The following is a 16,437-nucleotide window of genomic DNA, read 5'->3' on the forward strand; positions in this document are numbered from 1 at the left end:
TTCAATCCACACGTTTTATTTTTAAAGTAGGTTTTCAATAAGACTCCAATCCGACAGCTAAGAAAACTAGTTTAGTAAAATACAAGGGGTCCAAATGCAGAAGTAGTTACATCTTCTGGACTGGTTTGATGCCCAGGATGTCAAACCCTTTGGCCATGACGGCAGCTGTTGCTTCACACAGCAACATTCTCCACATGTTCACCTTCACTATCGTTCCTGAAGAAGAAAGAAAAATAGTGCAAGCTTGAATGAGATGGTCAGGAAGCTTCACAAATTAGACATTACAGTCACGGCATTTGTGCTGTTTCCATGATGTAGTACAGTTAGAATTACGTAGCTTCTATTACACTAAAAGGGATTGGTAAAAATGCACTATTTAATACACCCAAGAGGTACAGCAAGTAGCATTTTTCACGAGAGATGATCACTAATACCCACTTTCTTCTCTACTCGAGAAAGTTTTGCTACGTGTGCTAGCACTTGGAAAACTAAACGTATTCTGAGCACTTGGAGGCTGCTTTTATATATATGATAAATTTCTTTTTTAAACATAAATGGGATCTGTTGAGTCTTCTATAAAGCAGAGAAAAAGCAGTCAACGTGGGCCACAGACAGCCCTCCTTCAAACACAGCAACAGCTCTATTATTTGAATAGGCCAAGACATGCACCTGTTTATAAAAATCAGTAACACTTGTCATAAAAACTAGATATTATTTACTATTAGCAGTAGCTCTGCAGAAACAACAACAAAAAGCTGCCTTGACATGCTTGTGCATTAGTTACCTTGCACCCAAGAATTACTGTAGTAGCAGCATCCTTAACACAAAATTAAGACTCCCCACTCCTGGATATTATGACGACCTTTCAGCCTGGAATGCTGGTGCAAACCTGATCAATTGTATCATTAGAATTCTCCAATTACAACCTCACAGAGATGTGGTCGCTGGAAGCAAGTTTAAAGGATGTACTCACCTGTTTGTCTGTCTTTTTCCACACAGTAACAGTTATCGTAGAACTCTGTGAAGGTGGTAGCCAGCTCATAGAGGTAATCACAGAGTGTGTGTAGTAAGAGATCATCCAAAATCTTCTGCAGAATCTCAGGGAATCTCAGAATGCACTTGCCCAGTTTCCACTCCTTTTCGTGGTCCAGTAATATCTTTGTTTCTCTAGCTGCCTTCTGCAGCATCTCTTCATCAATGTTGGCCAGACGTGCTATAGATCTGACAAAAAAACCAGCCCAGCATTGGTCATGCTTATATATGGAATTTTGCAACAGGATTGAAGGCTGAAAGCAAAGGGGTTCTGATTTGAATGATCTAGCTACAGAGTGGTAACTTAAACGGATATTAGAAAACAGCCTGAACTGCACAGAAAAATATTCAGTACATTGCAAGAACATAGACAATTAATGCAGGAGGCATGCACAGGGTGGAGGCATTAGTGCATGGAAGCAGCAAGGGGCTGGACATGCAGTCAAGAGGAAGAGTGGATGAGAAGCTTAAAAGGTGACCAGGCGTTGATGTGGGAAGAAGCCTGGAGGCTCAAGTGTAGGTGGGGGCAGTGGAAAAAAGAGGGAAAGCAGTAACAGATGGGAGAGGGAAGCAGGGACATGTACCCAAAAGAGGTGGTGGTGCACAGTTCCCTTGTGAGAGTGGGCTATGTAATTATTAATAAACCTATAAAAATATTCATTTGGGAGAGAGCTCTACCCTTTAATGTCACTCAGAGATGCCTGCCTGGAAAACTCCACACATTGCTGGAGCATGTGCACCGAAAACAGACCTGCCCCTTCTCAGGGAGGAAGCTGAACATGTTCACTAAGTAGGCTCCATCTAGACATGAAGGCAGAAAACAATACAATGGCCACACTGCTAGAAAAATTAGATATGCTCTCCCTCCAGCTGGCAGGACAGCCTGCAGTGACTGGCCAAGGAGGAGTTCCACTTCCATGCCCTCTCAGAACATATGGGGCATAGATCACAGCATGCACCACCTGATAATACTGGTAACAGATTTACCAAGGGAGATGAAGTTTCAGCCCAGCACAGAGTTCAGGCTAAGCTGTTATGAAGCATGGTAGATATTTTACACTAAACAAGGCAGAGCTTTTCAGAGGGGTCCAGCTAGACTCCTCCTTTGGCATTTAAAGATGTCATCAGGGCAAGCAGCTCGGGAAACAAAATGAAACAGGCTTAAGGCCCCAAAAACAAATAATTTTTTTTTTTGAGTAAGCGGCAGGAGAGCAAGGGAGACCACAGCTGAGATTCCCCCATGCATTCTGTTACTTTTAGTTAATAAAAGGTGGCATAGACATATTACACTTTTTGCAATCTAAAGGACAACTCATTTTAAAGTAGGTCTTAAAGCGACCAAAATACTCTTGCGCTACCTGATTCGAGTGAAGGCATAGAGCAAGTAAGCAGCTGTATTTCCTCTGTCATCCAACATTTTATCAAAAGAAAAGATGTAATCATTCATCCTGTTATGGGAGAGGTCAGCGTATTTAATGCAGCCAAAAGCAACTGATGTCTGGGCAGCCTTCAGTTCTTCTTCAGTTAGGACCTATAGAAGACCAAAAAAACCCCCAAACAAACAAGTTGTAACCATTCTGTCCCCTACATAGCATTTGCTTCACCACAAACCCAGAGAAATGGAAAAGCCTCAGCAGGAAATATTCTAGAGGCACCAGCCAAGAAACATGCTGGGGGAAAACACGGTCAACTCATGGGCTTTGACTGCTTTTTCCAGAGGGAAATTAACTAGTAAGAACCTATTTCAAAGCACTGATGATTTTTCAGCTAAATGTCACAAAGAAACCTGTGGCACCTTATAGACTAACAGACGTTTTTAGAGCATGAGCTTTCGTGGGTGAATACCCACTTCGTCGGATGCAAGACGAAGTGGGTATTCACCCACAAAAGCTCATGCTCTAAAAAGTCTGTTAGTCTATAAGGTGCCACAGGATTCTTTGCTGCTTTTACAGATCCAGACTAACACGGCTACCCCTCTGATACTTGACAGCTAAATGTCCTTATCCCTTAAGTGAATTTTCTATTTCATCAAGGCTTACTATAAGGTGGACACCTAGATTATAGCTCTAGGGGGAGGGATAGCTCAGTGGTTTGAGCATTGGACTGCTAAACCCAGGGATGTGAGTTCAATCCTTGATGGGGCCACTTAGGGATCTGGGGCAAAAATCAGTACTTGGTCCTGCTAGTGAAGGAAGGGGGCTGGACTCAATGACCTTTCAAGGTCCCTTCCAGCTCTATGCGATAGGAAATGCAGCAGGATCAGCACAATACTTCCTGCTGCCAAAGAAGTCCCATGCAGGTTTTATTCCTGTGCCACTTAAAACTGGGGCCCTGTCATGTGTGCATGGACAGCAAAATTAGTGGTTGGGCCTAGTGCCTTTAACCAAAATGTCAGCTGGTTGTGGCCCCCCCCACCTAATTAGTGGTGAAGTTGCACTGTTGGTAAAGTGCTTTGGAAGGCAGAAAATGCCATGTAACTGTAAATCAGTATTCTGCCCCAGTCTGACTGACCTGAGAAAGTATAGGAACAGTTTAGCATGATCTCCTATATTCTAAAGGGCATCCTTCTTCCCCCATCAGCATAACTGAAAGTTCTGACTTATGTTCCAGAAAATGAGGATCTCTTCAAGATTAGATCACCTCACATAGTGGAATACAGTATGTAACAAGGTGACACAGCTGAAGGCTATGCAAGAGCAAACTGCCGTGCTATACATTTTTGAAGCTATTTTGAGGCTGTTGTAACTAGCGATTTGGAGCAATCAAATTTCTGAATTGCTCCGCTCCAGCTCCAGGCAAAAACCTACTGGTCCGTGCTTCAGCTCCGGGCTCCGCTCCAAAGCCCTGGTTGTAACACAGGATCACTCATACTGAAATCAGAGGGTGACTTGCCCACAATTCAGGCACTGATAGAATTCTATACCTTTGAGATCATGGAGTCTCATATGTGACCTGTTTTAATTCCAACAACTTAGCAAATAACTAGCTACAGCCCGTAGGAGTTTAATCATGCAGAGATTCCAGTAGATATGCCACAGAGCCAATCCAGAGAGAGGAAAGGTTTGAGCCATATTAGAGCTCACATCAAAGCAAGTGAATCAAGTTAACTGTCTCAACATACATCCTTGCTCACTGAGGCAACAAAGGCTGCACTGTATGGAAAACTGCATTGAGTGTTCTGTATTCTACCAAGAAAACAAGGAGTCCAGTGGCACCTTGAAGACTAATAGATTTATTTGGGCATAGGCTTTCGTGAGGTTTTTTACCCAGGAAAGCTTATGCCCAAATAAATCTGTTAGTCTTTAAGGTGCCACCGGACTCTTTGTTGTTTTTGTGGATACAGACTAACACGGCTACCCCCTGTATTCTACCACCACCTGCTGGACCTTTAAGAAATCAGCTGTTCCCTCCATTGCACTCACCAGTGGAGATTTAATGCTGTTTTACAATGCAGGAACTTCTCTCACTCAGACCTGCCTCACCTCTTTTTTTAAACTGTTTCCACCAGGTGGCCACTTGCTGACACTGGTATAGCAGCTCTGCGAGTGCTAAGATGGGTTTCCTGGTGGACTGAACGTTCATTTTAATTTTTAGTGTATCGATCTTTGCTCCTGCTCTTCTATGGCCTGTGACATCTCCTCACCTAACTAACCTCCCCCACCTATTGCTGGCAAGAGAATTTCTGTCCCAAACAACAGGATCATGTCCTGGAGTTGCTTATCAACCTCAACTGCCCGTTTGCTGGCTCTGCCTCTCCTACTCATCTCACACCCTGCCCCCTTCTAAACCTTGCTCATATCTCACCCTTTTCCCTATTAAAAATCTCTGCTCTCCCAAAAGGCTCCTGGCACCATGCTGGGACAGTCTCCGACAACTCAGATTCCGAGCTGTTCCCGAAGAGCAGGTTGCTCAGCATTCTGCACCAGCTTCAGGCAGAGCAAGAAGGGGTGCGGGGATGATTACAGTAAATGCTTCCAGCACTGGAAGCTTTAACATCCTAATTTATTCTCCTGGATCCAACTGTGCAATAAATATTCCAAAGGGAAAAAGCTGACAGTAGCGAGTGCAGAGTACCTAGTGCACACATGTGGACCCTCTTACTGTGCACAGTAAGGGAGCCTTCTTGCATAGTAGCTTAAGGCATTTGAGAAATGCATTAAGCTAAACTGCCCGAGGGCATTCAGCATGTCCCCACCGGGATTAAGTGCAGAGTAGCTAATGTGTTTACAATTCACACCTTAGCTTCCTGCCCACTAAATTCCCCTTCCCCATGCAGACAAGCCCCCCAGACAATGCATGTTTCAAAACTACAATGTCCAGCCAGTGATGAGGCTTTGCCTGCAGTGCAATCCTGCCAGCTCAAATGAGCTATGATTAACCCAGAATTGCACTAAATCCATTAGGAATTAGCATCAGTGTCTTCTCCCCAGTGCAGGGAAATTTAAAAGCTTCAGAGGTGGAGAGCCTCTCCTACTGGCGTCAAGAACAATTCCAGGCGTAAAAGAGAGCTGCTTGCTAATCACAACATGCAGTAGAATGGTAACACTGAAAATAAGCCAATGCGATGGAGTGGAAAGTCTTGCTCTGTATATATTCCCCTTGGATCCATTATGCAGAAGCAGCCAGTACATGATGAAACTCACCACATACTTGTTTCCAAGAAGGAAAGTAAGCCATCACAATTACCTTGTCACGCTCTTTGTCCTTCAGTTTGTCCATTGATCGTTTCAGCCCCTCTTCCAGTAGCTCAATGAGCCGCACTGTTTCCCCTGAACGAGTTTTGAACTTTTTCCTGAAAGCACATAGACAAAAATCCTGCTTGGCTCAATAGAAACCCCACGGGTCACAATCAGCATTATATACAAGCTCCTGCAGAATTAAATCTTACAATTACTTGGGTGGCCCACATTTCTCAATAATCCAATAGAGTCAGCTGTACATTCCAATGGCCCCTGAGTTAAAACGTATAAAACAGGCATCAAACTGGTGCATCTATAAGGGCGGATGGGAACTGTAATAAAACTAATTGGAGAAAAAGAAGGTTTACAGTTGGCTGGCCAGGATGTCAGTCATATGTGTAGGACAGTTTTCCTGTACCATCAGAGCAACAAAAATTGTCAGGAATTGTCAGCTCAAAATATTTCCCCCTATTTTAATAGTGAAATGCAACAGCAAGGAGACAGCGTGTGGACTCTCAGCTACACGTAGATCTTGCAGAATGCATAGGTCTGATTGCAGTATCACCTAAAAGAAGCAAGAGGAGCTTGAGATGGAGTGATAAGTATCTGGCCTAGAGATAGGGCATTGGGATCCCTTTCCATATCCATACAGCCCCAGGGAGATGGGGGAGGTGAAGGAGAAACGAAAACCATCCCTTCACCAACCAAAAAGAGGGAGACAGAGAACATAGCTTAGAGTGGAGTCACACCGACCCACAGTACAACACTTGAACATGCTATGCGATATGTTCCTTGTGACACAGAGTCACAATACTGCCATGTGAAGCTGCGAAAAACAGACATGGAATTTCAAGCCATACTAGAATTAGTTTGTGATTCTTGTGGGCCACATATACTTCTATTTGTAGCAAAAGGATAAAACAAGATTGTAAAAAAAATTTGGAATTAGCTATATATCCCCTTCACAGAAAGAATCCTACAGGACAATTCTGTGGTAAAGGTGTTCCCAATTACCAAAACAGAAACACAAGCTATAAACACATTTGCTAAGGAGTAGACAGAATAATCTTGTCAAACAACATGCAATCTAAATCCACAATCTAGGTAGTATGATTGAGCCAGGGTAATACATAAAATATTTTTCTTATGGAAAATAAATTCAGATTTCTTATTTTGCAGTTACTTTACCAACAAATAATGAAACATTGGTTTGCGATGTTAGTTTAGACATACATGAACTTAATTTACATGAAATCTGGGGTTTTTTTTAAGATAGAATTTTCTCAAATGAAAACAGGGCAGAGGTAGTTGGTTTGGGATGGAAAGAGAGGTGGCTTTAAAAAAAAACACCCCATAACTTGATCTGTTTAGATTCCAGAAAAATTGTGCACTTTTATAGAATAGTAACAGAATATATGGAAAGACAATCACAGCAGACATGCAAAAAACTCATTAATAAGTGAACTTTATTTCATTATTTCAGACGTCAACATGTAAAGCAAATTTTCAAAGTGTGTTTCAAAGTACTTGTGTGATATTTGCATTTTCATAGAATCATAGAATATCAGAGATGGAAGGGACCTCAGGAGGTCATCTAGTCCAACCCCCTGCTCAAAGCGGGACCAATCCCCAACTAAATCGTCCCAGCCAGGGCTTTGTCAAGCCTGACCTTAAAAACCTCTAAGGAAGGAGATTCCACCACCTCCCTAGGTAACCCATTCCAGTGCTTCACCACCCTCCTAGTGAAAAAGTTTTTCCTAATATCCAACTTAAACCTCCCCCACTGTAACCTGACACCATTACTCCTTGTTCTGTCATCTGGTACCACTGAGAACAGTCTAGATCCATCCTCTTTGGAACCCCCTTACAGGTAGTTGAAAGCAGCTATCAAATCCCTCCTCATTCTTCTCTTCTGCAGACTAAACAATCCCAGTTCCCTCAGCCTCTCCTCATAAGTCATGTGCTCCAGCCCCCTAATCATTTTTGTTGCCCTCCGCTGGACTCTCTCCAATTTATCCACATCCTTCTTGTAGTGTGGGGCCCCAAACTGGACACAGTACTCCAGATGAGGCCTCACCAATGTCGAATAGAAGGGAATGATCACATCCCTTGATCTGCTGGCAATGCCCCTACTTATACAACCCAAAATGCCATTAGCCTTCTTGGCTCATATCCAGCTTCTCGTCCACTGTAATCCCTAGGTCCTTTTCTGCAGAACTGCTTCCTAGCCATTCGGTCCCTAGTCTGTAGCAGTGCATGGGATTCTTCCGTCCTAAGTGCAGGACTCTGCATTTGTCCTTGTTGAACCTCATCAGGTTTCTTTTGGCCCAATCCTCTAATTTGTCTAGGTCCCTCTGTATCCTATCCCTACCCTCCAGCGTATCAACCACTCCTCCCAGTTTAGTGTCATCTGCAAACTTGCTGAGAGTGCAGTCCACACCATCCTCCAGATCATTAATGAAGATATTGAACAAAACAGGCCCCATGACCAACCCTTGGGGCACTCTGCTTGATACCGGCTGCCAACCAGACATGGAGCCATTGATCACTACCCGTTGAGCCCGACGATCTAGCCAGCTTTCTAGCCACCTTATAGTCCATTCATCCAGCCCATACTTCTTTAACTTGCTGGCAAGAATACTGTGGGAGACCTTATCTAAAGCTTTGCTAAAGTCAAGGAATAACAACACATCCACTGCTTTCCCCTCATCCACAGACCCAGTTATCTCCTCACAGAAGGCAACTAGGTTAGTCAGGCATGACTTGCCCTTGGTGAATCCATGCTGACTGTTCCTGATCACTTTCCTCTCCACTAAGTGCTTCAGAATTGATTCCTTGAGGACCTGCTCCATGATTTTTCCAGGGACTGAGGTGAGGCTGACTGGCCTATAGTTCCCCGGATCCTCCTGCTTCCCTTTTTTAAAGATGGGAACTACATTAGCCTTTTTCCAGTCATCCGGGACCTCCCCCCAATCCCGATGAGTTTTCAAAGATAATGGCCAATGGCTCTGCAATCACATCCGCCAACTCCTTTAGCACCCTCGGATGCAGTGCATTTGGCCCCATGGACTTGTGCTCGTCCAGTTTTTTTAAATAGTCCCGAACCACTTCTTTCTCCACAGGAGGCTGGTCACCTCCTCCCCATACTGTGCTGCCCAGTGCAATAGTCTGGGAGCTGACCTTGTTTGTGAAGACAGAGGCAAAAAAAAGCATTGAGTGCATTAGCTTTTTCCACATCCTCTGTCACTAGGTTGCCTCCCGCATTCAGTAAGGGGCCCACACTTTCCTTGACTTTCTTCTTGTTGCTAACATACCTGAAGAAACCCTTCTTGTTACTCTTAACAGCTCTTGCTAGCTGCAACTCCAAGTGTGATTTGGCCTTCCTGATTTCACTCCTCCACGCCTGAGCAATATTTTTATACTCCTCCCTGGTCATTTATCCAATCTTCCACTTAGCTTCTTTTTTGTGTTTAAGATCAGCAAGGAGTTCACTGTTAAACCAAGCTGGTCACCTGCCATATTTACTATTCTTTCTACACATCGGGATGTTTTTTTCCCTGCAACCTCAATAAGGATTCTTTAAAATACAGCCAGCTCTCCTGGACTATTTTCCCTCTCATGTTATTCTCCCAGGGGATCCTGCCCATCAGTTCCCTGAGGGAGTCAAAGTCTGCTTTCCTGAAGTCCAGGGTCCGTATTCTGCTGCTCTCCTTTCTTTCTTGTGTCAGGATCCTGAACGCGACCATCTCATGGTCACTGCCTCCCAGGTTCCCATCCACTTTTGCTTCCCCTACTAATTCTTCCCGGTTTGTTAGGTCCCCATACAAGAATATGTCTCAAACATATTTCAGGGTCTACTGGAATCTGACCCTGAAAACTGCAATATGATCTGACTTCTTTTCTTTTTGTGTTGTCTGATGCTGAGACAGCCTGACAGAGTATAATCACAGCATCCATTAAATGTACCACGAAATGGGCGATTCATTTAACTTACTTATCTTCTCCCAGTACCACTCCAAATGCAGCATGGACTACTCTGGTCACGGCAGGGTCATACCAGCCAATCATCTGACCTGCTGCGAATACTGTCTGCAGGTGCACTGACTGCAAAGGAATAGGAAAATCAAAAGCAGTTGTCAGCTGCATTTTCCAATTGTCTTTTTCCCATTAAGAGTCTGGTATAAATACTGTAAAATGCTTTTGCACCAAGAGTGCTATTACAAGGAAAAAGAAAGCTTCCCTTAACTGATCACCTTTAGACGCATTGCACAGGACCTCCTCCTCGCCCTGGCTAAAAAGGCCATCCACGCGACCAGGGAGAGGAGGTTGGCCGACGGAGACTCCTGCGACTGTGGGGCTTGTTTCCGGTCCCTCGTCCGCTCACGTCTCCGGGCGGAGTTCCTCTGGGCGGCGTCCGCTGGCTCCCTTGACGCCTTCGAGGAGCAGTGGGCGCTGTCCGGGGCTCTCTGCTCGGTGTCCCCATCAGGCTCCCTCCTTATGACCCTTTGACCTCACTCCTGTCCCTGTTCTTTTATTAGTTGTCCCCCGCATTTAGTGGGTTTCCGTGGCCCTGTGGATCCTCCCCTTAGGCTGGGGGGGAGATCCGTTAGCATGGGGCGGGCTTCCGCCCGCCCCCTCTCCCGGATAACCCAATAGTACTCTCATCAGTTTCTACAGACTATTTTGATTTTCAGAGAGTATCAATGCCTGATACTTTTAAAGATCCCTCCCCAATTCTCGGTATAAGAGAGTGTGACAAGTACATCACCACTGCCTGCATTTTACAGTTCCCATTTAAGTGAATGTAAATGCTGGTGAAAGGTACTCAACGGACAGCTCTGAAGACTCCACAGATAAGGCAATGCCTGAGCAGTGACAGTGCAGATTTATCACTCTCTCCAGCCATTCAGATTCAGCACTGACCTAGATGTGCAGATGGTTTAGTTTCCCCGAGTGTTAAATCCTTGGGCTCTGCTGAGATCGTCACAAGTCTAAACTGTGGTGATTGGCCCACAGCCCCAGGGCCGCCCAGAGGATTCAGGGGGCCTAGGGCAAAGCGGGGGAGCTGCAGAGCTTGTACTCACCCGGCGACGGTCCGGGTCTTCCGCGGCATTTTGGCGGCAGGAGGCCCTTCAGTCGCTTTGCGTCTTCCGCAGCACTGAAGGACCCCCCGCTGAAATACCGCCAAAGACACGGAGTGACTGAAGGGCCCCCAGCCGCCGAAGACACGGACCGCCACCGGGCCAGGGCTTGCAGGGCCCCTGTGGGGCCCGGGGCACATTGCTCCCCTCCCCAGGCGGCCCTGCACAGCCCATCAGGAACTGGACGGTAACTATCAAATAATTTCACATAAGGGCCAATATCATCATGTCATAACACCTTCTAGCCCCTGTCCTCTAGGCTAGAGCAGTATCTAGTGACTGACTGAACAACAAAGCAGAGGTCTGGGTACTCACCTGCCCACTATCCACCACATAAACAATGATATCAGCCTTTTCCTCAAATAGCCTTTGCTTAAGAGCAGCTAAGTCAGATGTATCATATGTGAAACCTCCATCTGACTTCATGATTGTTAAAGGAACAGAGCCTCCTGGGACAAACACAATCTTCCGCCCGTCATCTATCTGTACAAGTCCTAGGGAAAGAGATCATTTGAGGGTAAGCATTCAGGAGAGATTTGAAGAAATATGCACCTTGTTAGATGCTACATGTAAGAAGTGATAATGCTCTAAAGCAGTGTTTCCCAAACTTGGGTCGCCACTTGTGTAGGGAAAGCCCCTGGCAGGCCAGGCTGGTTTGTTTACTTGCCACGTCCGTAGGGTCGGTGGATCACGGCTCCTACTGGCCGCGGTTCGGTGCTCCAGGCCAATGGGAGCTGCTGGAAGCAGCGTGAGCTGAGGTACATACTGACCGCCACTTCCAGCAGTTCCCATTGGCCCGGAGCAGTGAACCGCAGCCAGTGGGAGCCACGATCGGTCGAACCTGCGGATGCGGCAAGTAAACAAACCAGCCTGGCCTGCCAGGGGCTTTCCCTACACAAGCAGCGTCCCAAGTTTGGGAAACACTGCTCTAAAGCTTGTGAAAACCAGTTGCTCTTATCTATTCACATTCTTGAAAGACAACTCTACCCATTTTGTGCAGATCACATTAAATGCTTGATTTCTTAAAAACAAACACACACCACCAATCATAATTTGCAAAGAGCGCATAGATTTATACAAATCTAGTTTTGCTGGTGAAATAATAGGCTATTATTAAGAGAGTTCTAGCTTGATTTTAAAACCATTTTACGTTGGTATCCTGATGTACTAGTGCAACAGTGAAGAAGGTGTTTAGAAAGTGAGATTTGAAAGGAAAAAACACCGCAAAAGAGGCAGCATGTGGAAACCAATAGCGATCAATAACTCGGGGGTTTTCAAAAGCGACCTATAACTGTGGCTAGCTGGGGCCTATGGATGGATAGAGATTAAGTATTGCTAAGACCAGGGAGAAATCTGAAAAGGCGACTTTTAGGAGAGGGAGCCTGTAAATTATTTGTGCCCCATTTTCTTTCATGACAATAATAAAGTCGATGGGAATTGAGTGTGTCCGTCACTTCACAATGTTTTTTGTGTCACAGGACCCCAGCCTGGCTGGAGTAGGCCCTCGGAAGTTTTACTATGGAAAGAATTGCCCCACTAATTATGACCAATCTAAGGTGCTGGTGCATCTCGATGTTACAGTGTTACTTGACTAGCTTAACTGTATCGAACATAAATATGTGTAATGCCACATTCTAGCTCCTGGTAATTCCCAATATAGACCCAACACACGCCTAATGCATTTTTGCATCAGGGCCCCAAATTCCCAGACCTTTCTGAACGACAAAAACAAGAATAATAGCCTGTGTCACTCAGCAGGGGAGCATTTTCTAGTCAAAAATATAATGGAGGGGAAAGACAAGAGAGGATGAAAGGCAGTGTCTAATCTGGGGAACATCAATCTTGAAAGTGTCTCTAAACAAACTAGTGGAAATTAACTCTCTCTCAAACTGAAAAAAGAAGTGGTGACTATACAATTGTTGATTTTTTGACAATGTTAAGGAACATGTTACCTCTTTCTTCAAATTCTTGCACAATATCTTTCATCATATCTTGGTAGTATGATTCCCCTCTCTCTATTAGTTTAATGTCCAAGCAGTCATAGATTTTTTGGAACTCTGAGTAGAGAAAACAGACAGAACTATAAAAAAAATAACACGTACAAGATTTTGACTGATTGTGTTTAAGACTCGAAGCAAATAGGCCCCTTAAAATATGACTGAAATGAGAGGAAAGATGATCCTGAGGCTAAGCCTTTAGCCTGGGAACCAAGAGATCTGGGTTCAGTTCCAGCTCTCTTGCAATCTGTGACCACGGGCATGTCACTTGTTTTCCGTGCCTCACGTCCCATCTGTAAAATGGAGTTACTGTACTTCCTTACCTTGGGGGGGCGGAGGCTGAATTCATCAGTGACTGGGAAGTACTCAGATACTAAGGCAACATGGCAAAACCTTCAATTTCTGAGCCATATTGGACAGAATGCCATATTACAGAGGTAAGTAACATTTAATAAATAAAACAGGCCACAGCAATACTATACTATCCAGTAAAAGCATAAACACTTCAACAAGCTGTCAGAAAGAGATGAAAGGTTTCTCTCTTTGTCTGCTTCTGAAAAACAGGTTGTTAAACAGAAGTGCAGGAAAGAATGAGGGTCAGACATTTTGTTTGGAAATGATTGATGAGCATCAATCAGCATAATACTTACATGTCACTCTACATTGGTGCTAATGTCATTGGTGCTAAGTCTTCAAAACCACTCTTCCAGACAGTCTTAAGGGCAACACCCATAAAGCTGTTTGGGGCAAATCTGAGGATCCTAGGATTTTCAAGTGTGGCTGTATTCATTTTAATTGAATTCTGAATCCAAATGTGGAACATATATGCCCAATGGCCTGTGATGTGATGTTAGATGGGGTGGGATCTGAGTTACTACAGAGAATTCTTTCCTGGGTGTCTGACTGGTGAGTCTTGCCCACATGCTCAGGGTTTAGCTGATCGTCATATTTGGGGTCAGGAAGGAATTTTCCTCCAGGGCAGATTGGCAGAGGCCCTGGGGTTTTTTCGCCCTCCTCTGCAGCGAGGGGCACGGGTCACTTGCTGGAGGATTCTCTGCACTTCAAGTCTTTAAACCACTTCACTAGCTCAGACATAGGTTAGGGTTTGATACAGGAGTGGGTGGGTGAGATTCTGTGGCCTGTGTTGTGCAGGAGGTCAGACTAGATGATCATAACGGTCCCTTCTGACCTTAAAGTCTATGATTCTATGTATGGTAGAGTTCTATGGCACAAACCTTCCTCAGCCATATTGCTCCTTTTTATCCCAACAAATAACTTGTGTCTCAGATCAACATAAAATGATCCACTTAAAACAAACACTGGTTTAAAGAAAGAGACACTAATTTTAACTGTTACCTTTCCGAGATACATCGCAGATCAGTTTCCATGCTTTAATGAAGTCTGGACTTTTGCTCTGTAGTAGGACCACACACTGATAGGCTCGCTTCTTAAATTCTTCCTCTGTGTCAAATCTCCGCTTGGATTCCTAGGTTAAAAACCATATGTAAGAAAAAGTCTTTTCTCTCCTATGCAAATCTGTATTTCTGACACTTTAAAGCAATTTTTTATTTGGTGGAAGGAAAGCAGTGTGGCTTAATGGATAGGGTAACAAATTACTTTTATTAAACCAGTATACAATTCCTGAGACCAGGTACCTGTATTTCATAAACTACAGTAAGCAATTCTTTACTTCTTTAACAAACCCAGTTAACATTCATTTTGTTTCAACAATGTTATACTGGTCATTCACAACAGTTCTGAATTATTGCTTCGCTTAAAAGTAAGGGGAGAACAAGTGGACATATTAGCTAAAATACCTTGTAAAAAGCTTGGAGATCCCCAATGGGGGGTGAAACAGTCAGGAAATCTGGAAATTTGTCTTGGAGGTGAGCAATGAGCATTCCAAACTGGGTGCCCCAATCTCCTAAATGGTTTAACCTGGACAACAATTAGAGAGTGCAAAACAAAATTATGCATCATATGAGAAATCAGAACTAAAACAAGCTGAACACTGTTGGCGGGGGAAGGGTGATTAGAGCTTTTCAGTCACATGGCTTGCTGGGGATGTGGGGGTAATACCCAACTGTGCTGCTACACTCGGTGTATTAGTTATGATGTATTTTTAAGTTATATCAAGGGTGGCTAGAACATACAGCCAGGCATCATTGGTGCACTTGTACAAGTCGAGATGAACAAACTTGTGTCCCAAGTCCAGCACTGCTCACCTCAGAACATCATAGCCCACAAACTCAAACAGACGGCACATGCTGTCTCCAATAATAGTCGAGCGCAGGTGACCAACATGCATCTCTTTGGCAATGTTAGGGGAAGAGAAGTCAACCACCACCTTGGACAGGGCAACAAATAGAGAGGGAGAAACATTATTAAATGCCGCACTGTACGACGTCCTGCTCTCAGGGTGAGATTTTCAAAGTTGTGGATATGTGCCTCATGGATATGTGCAGTCATCATGACTGCATACACAAGTGATGTATTTGCATGTGGCAAATGGTCAATTACAACTGGCCATTTGGGCAAGCTCAATTTTCTGCATGTGTATAACCAGTCATTTTATAGTTTAGAGCCTGATTTTCAAATCAGCACCAAATGTCTAGAACTCTTCTGGCTGCATCATATTTTTGCCTATGAAAATTATCTGCATCCCTACTTACATTCTACAAACAAATCTTTAGTAATTAAAAATAAATGTTCCTCTTTTACACAGCATAGGATAGATTTTAAAAAATAGAATGACCACCCAATGACCTGGCACGTCAAACTCTAAACGTGGCTTTTAGCTCCAAACTCCGGCAAACAATTCAGAGCAAAAAACACCCTTTTTAGGCCCAATCCTGAAAATCAGATCCATTGGCACAGATCCCTGCACCCCCAGGAAACTTATACAATGCTATGTAAAAGAGGATCATTTAACAAACAAGAAGGATGTACAGAGATTTTATACATATATTGCATATAAAAACTATGTTAAAAGAAAATTATTAATGTTGCAAAGTCAAGCACTCAGAAATCAGGAAATGCCAGGTTTGAGGTCAGACTCGGTGTGCATTTACATTACGACACAGATTTTAATTACATAATGACTAGGACTGTCAAGTGATTAAAAATTTAATTGCGATTAATCGCACTGTTAAACAATAATAGAATAGCATTTATTTAAATATTATTGCATGTTTTCTACACTTTCAAATACATTGATTTCAATTACAACACAGAATACAAAGTGTACAGTGCTCACTTTATATTTATTTTTTATTACAAATATTTGCACTGTAAAAAACAAAAGAAATAGTATTTTTCAATTCACCTAATACAAGTACTGTAGTGCAATCTCTATCATGAAAGTTGAACTTACAAACGTAGACTTATGTACAAAAAAAACTGCATTAAAAACAAAACAACGTAAAACTTTAGGGCCTACACATCCACTCAGTCCAACTTCTTGTTCGGCCAATCACTCGGACAAACAAGTTTGTTTACATTTACAGGAGATAAGGCTGCTCACTTCTTAATTACAATGTCACCTGAAAGTGAGAACAGGCATTGTTGCTGGCATCACAAGATACTTAT

General features: G+C 43.7%; 1 protein-coding gene across 1 annotated transcript in view; it reads right to left on the reverse strand.

Annotated features, from left to right (window-relative positions):
* Positions 1–16,437, reverse strand: part of RARS1 (arginyl-tRNA synthetase 1) — a 36,454-nt gene continuing 20,017 nt past the window's right edge. The window contains exons 6-15 of the mRNA XM_045026865.1: positions 15,075–15,196; positions 14,667–14,787; positions 14,206–14,335; positions 12,805–12,909; positions 11,168–11,346; positions 9,706–9,815; positions 5,719–5,824; positions 2,391–2,563; positions 974–1,221; positions 1–216 (exon numbers count right to left, since the gene is read on the reverse strand). Of these exons, the coding sequence (XP_044882800.1) occupies positions 107–216; positions 974–1,221; positions 2,391–2,563; positions 5,719–5,824; positions 9,706–9,815; positions 11,168–11,346; positions 12,805–12,909; positions 14,206–14,335; positions 14,667–14,787; positions 15,075–15,196 (1,404 nt within the window). The 3' untranslated portion in view covers positions 1–106. The remainder of the gene's footprint in view (positions 217–973; positions 1,222–2,390; positions 2,564–5,718; positions 5,825–9,705; positions 9,816–11,167; positions 11,347–12,804; positions 12,910–14,205; positions 14,336–14,666; positions 14,788–15,074; positions 15,197–16,437) is intronic.

Source organism: Mauremys mutica, chromosome 8 (assembly GCF_020497125.1).
Source record: "Mauremys mutica isolate MM-2020 ecotype Southern chromosome 8, ASM2049712v1, whole genome shotgun sequence".
In the NCBI taxonomy this organism is placed as follows: domain Eukaryota; kingdom Metazoa; phylum Chordata; order Testudines; family Geoemydidae; genus Mauremys; species Mauremys mutica.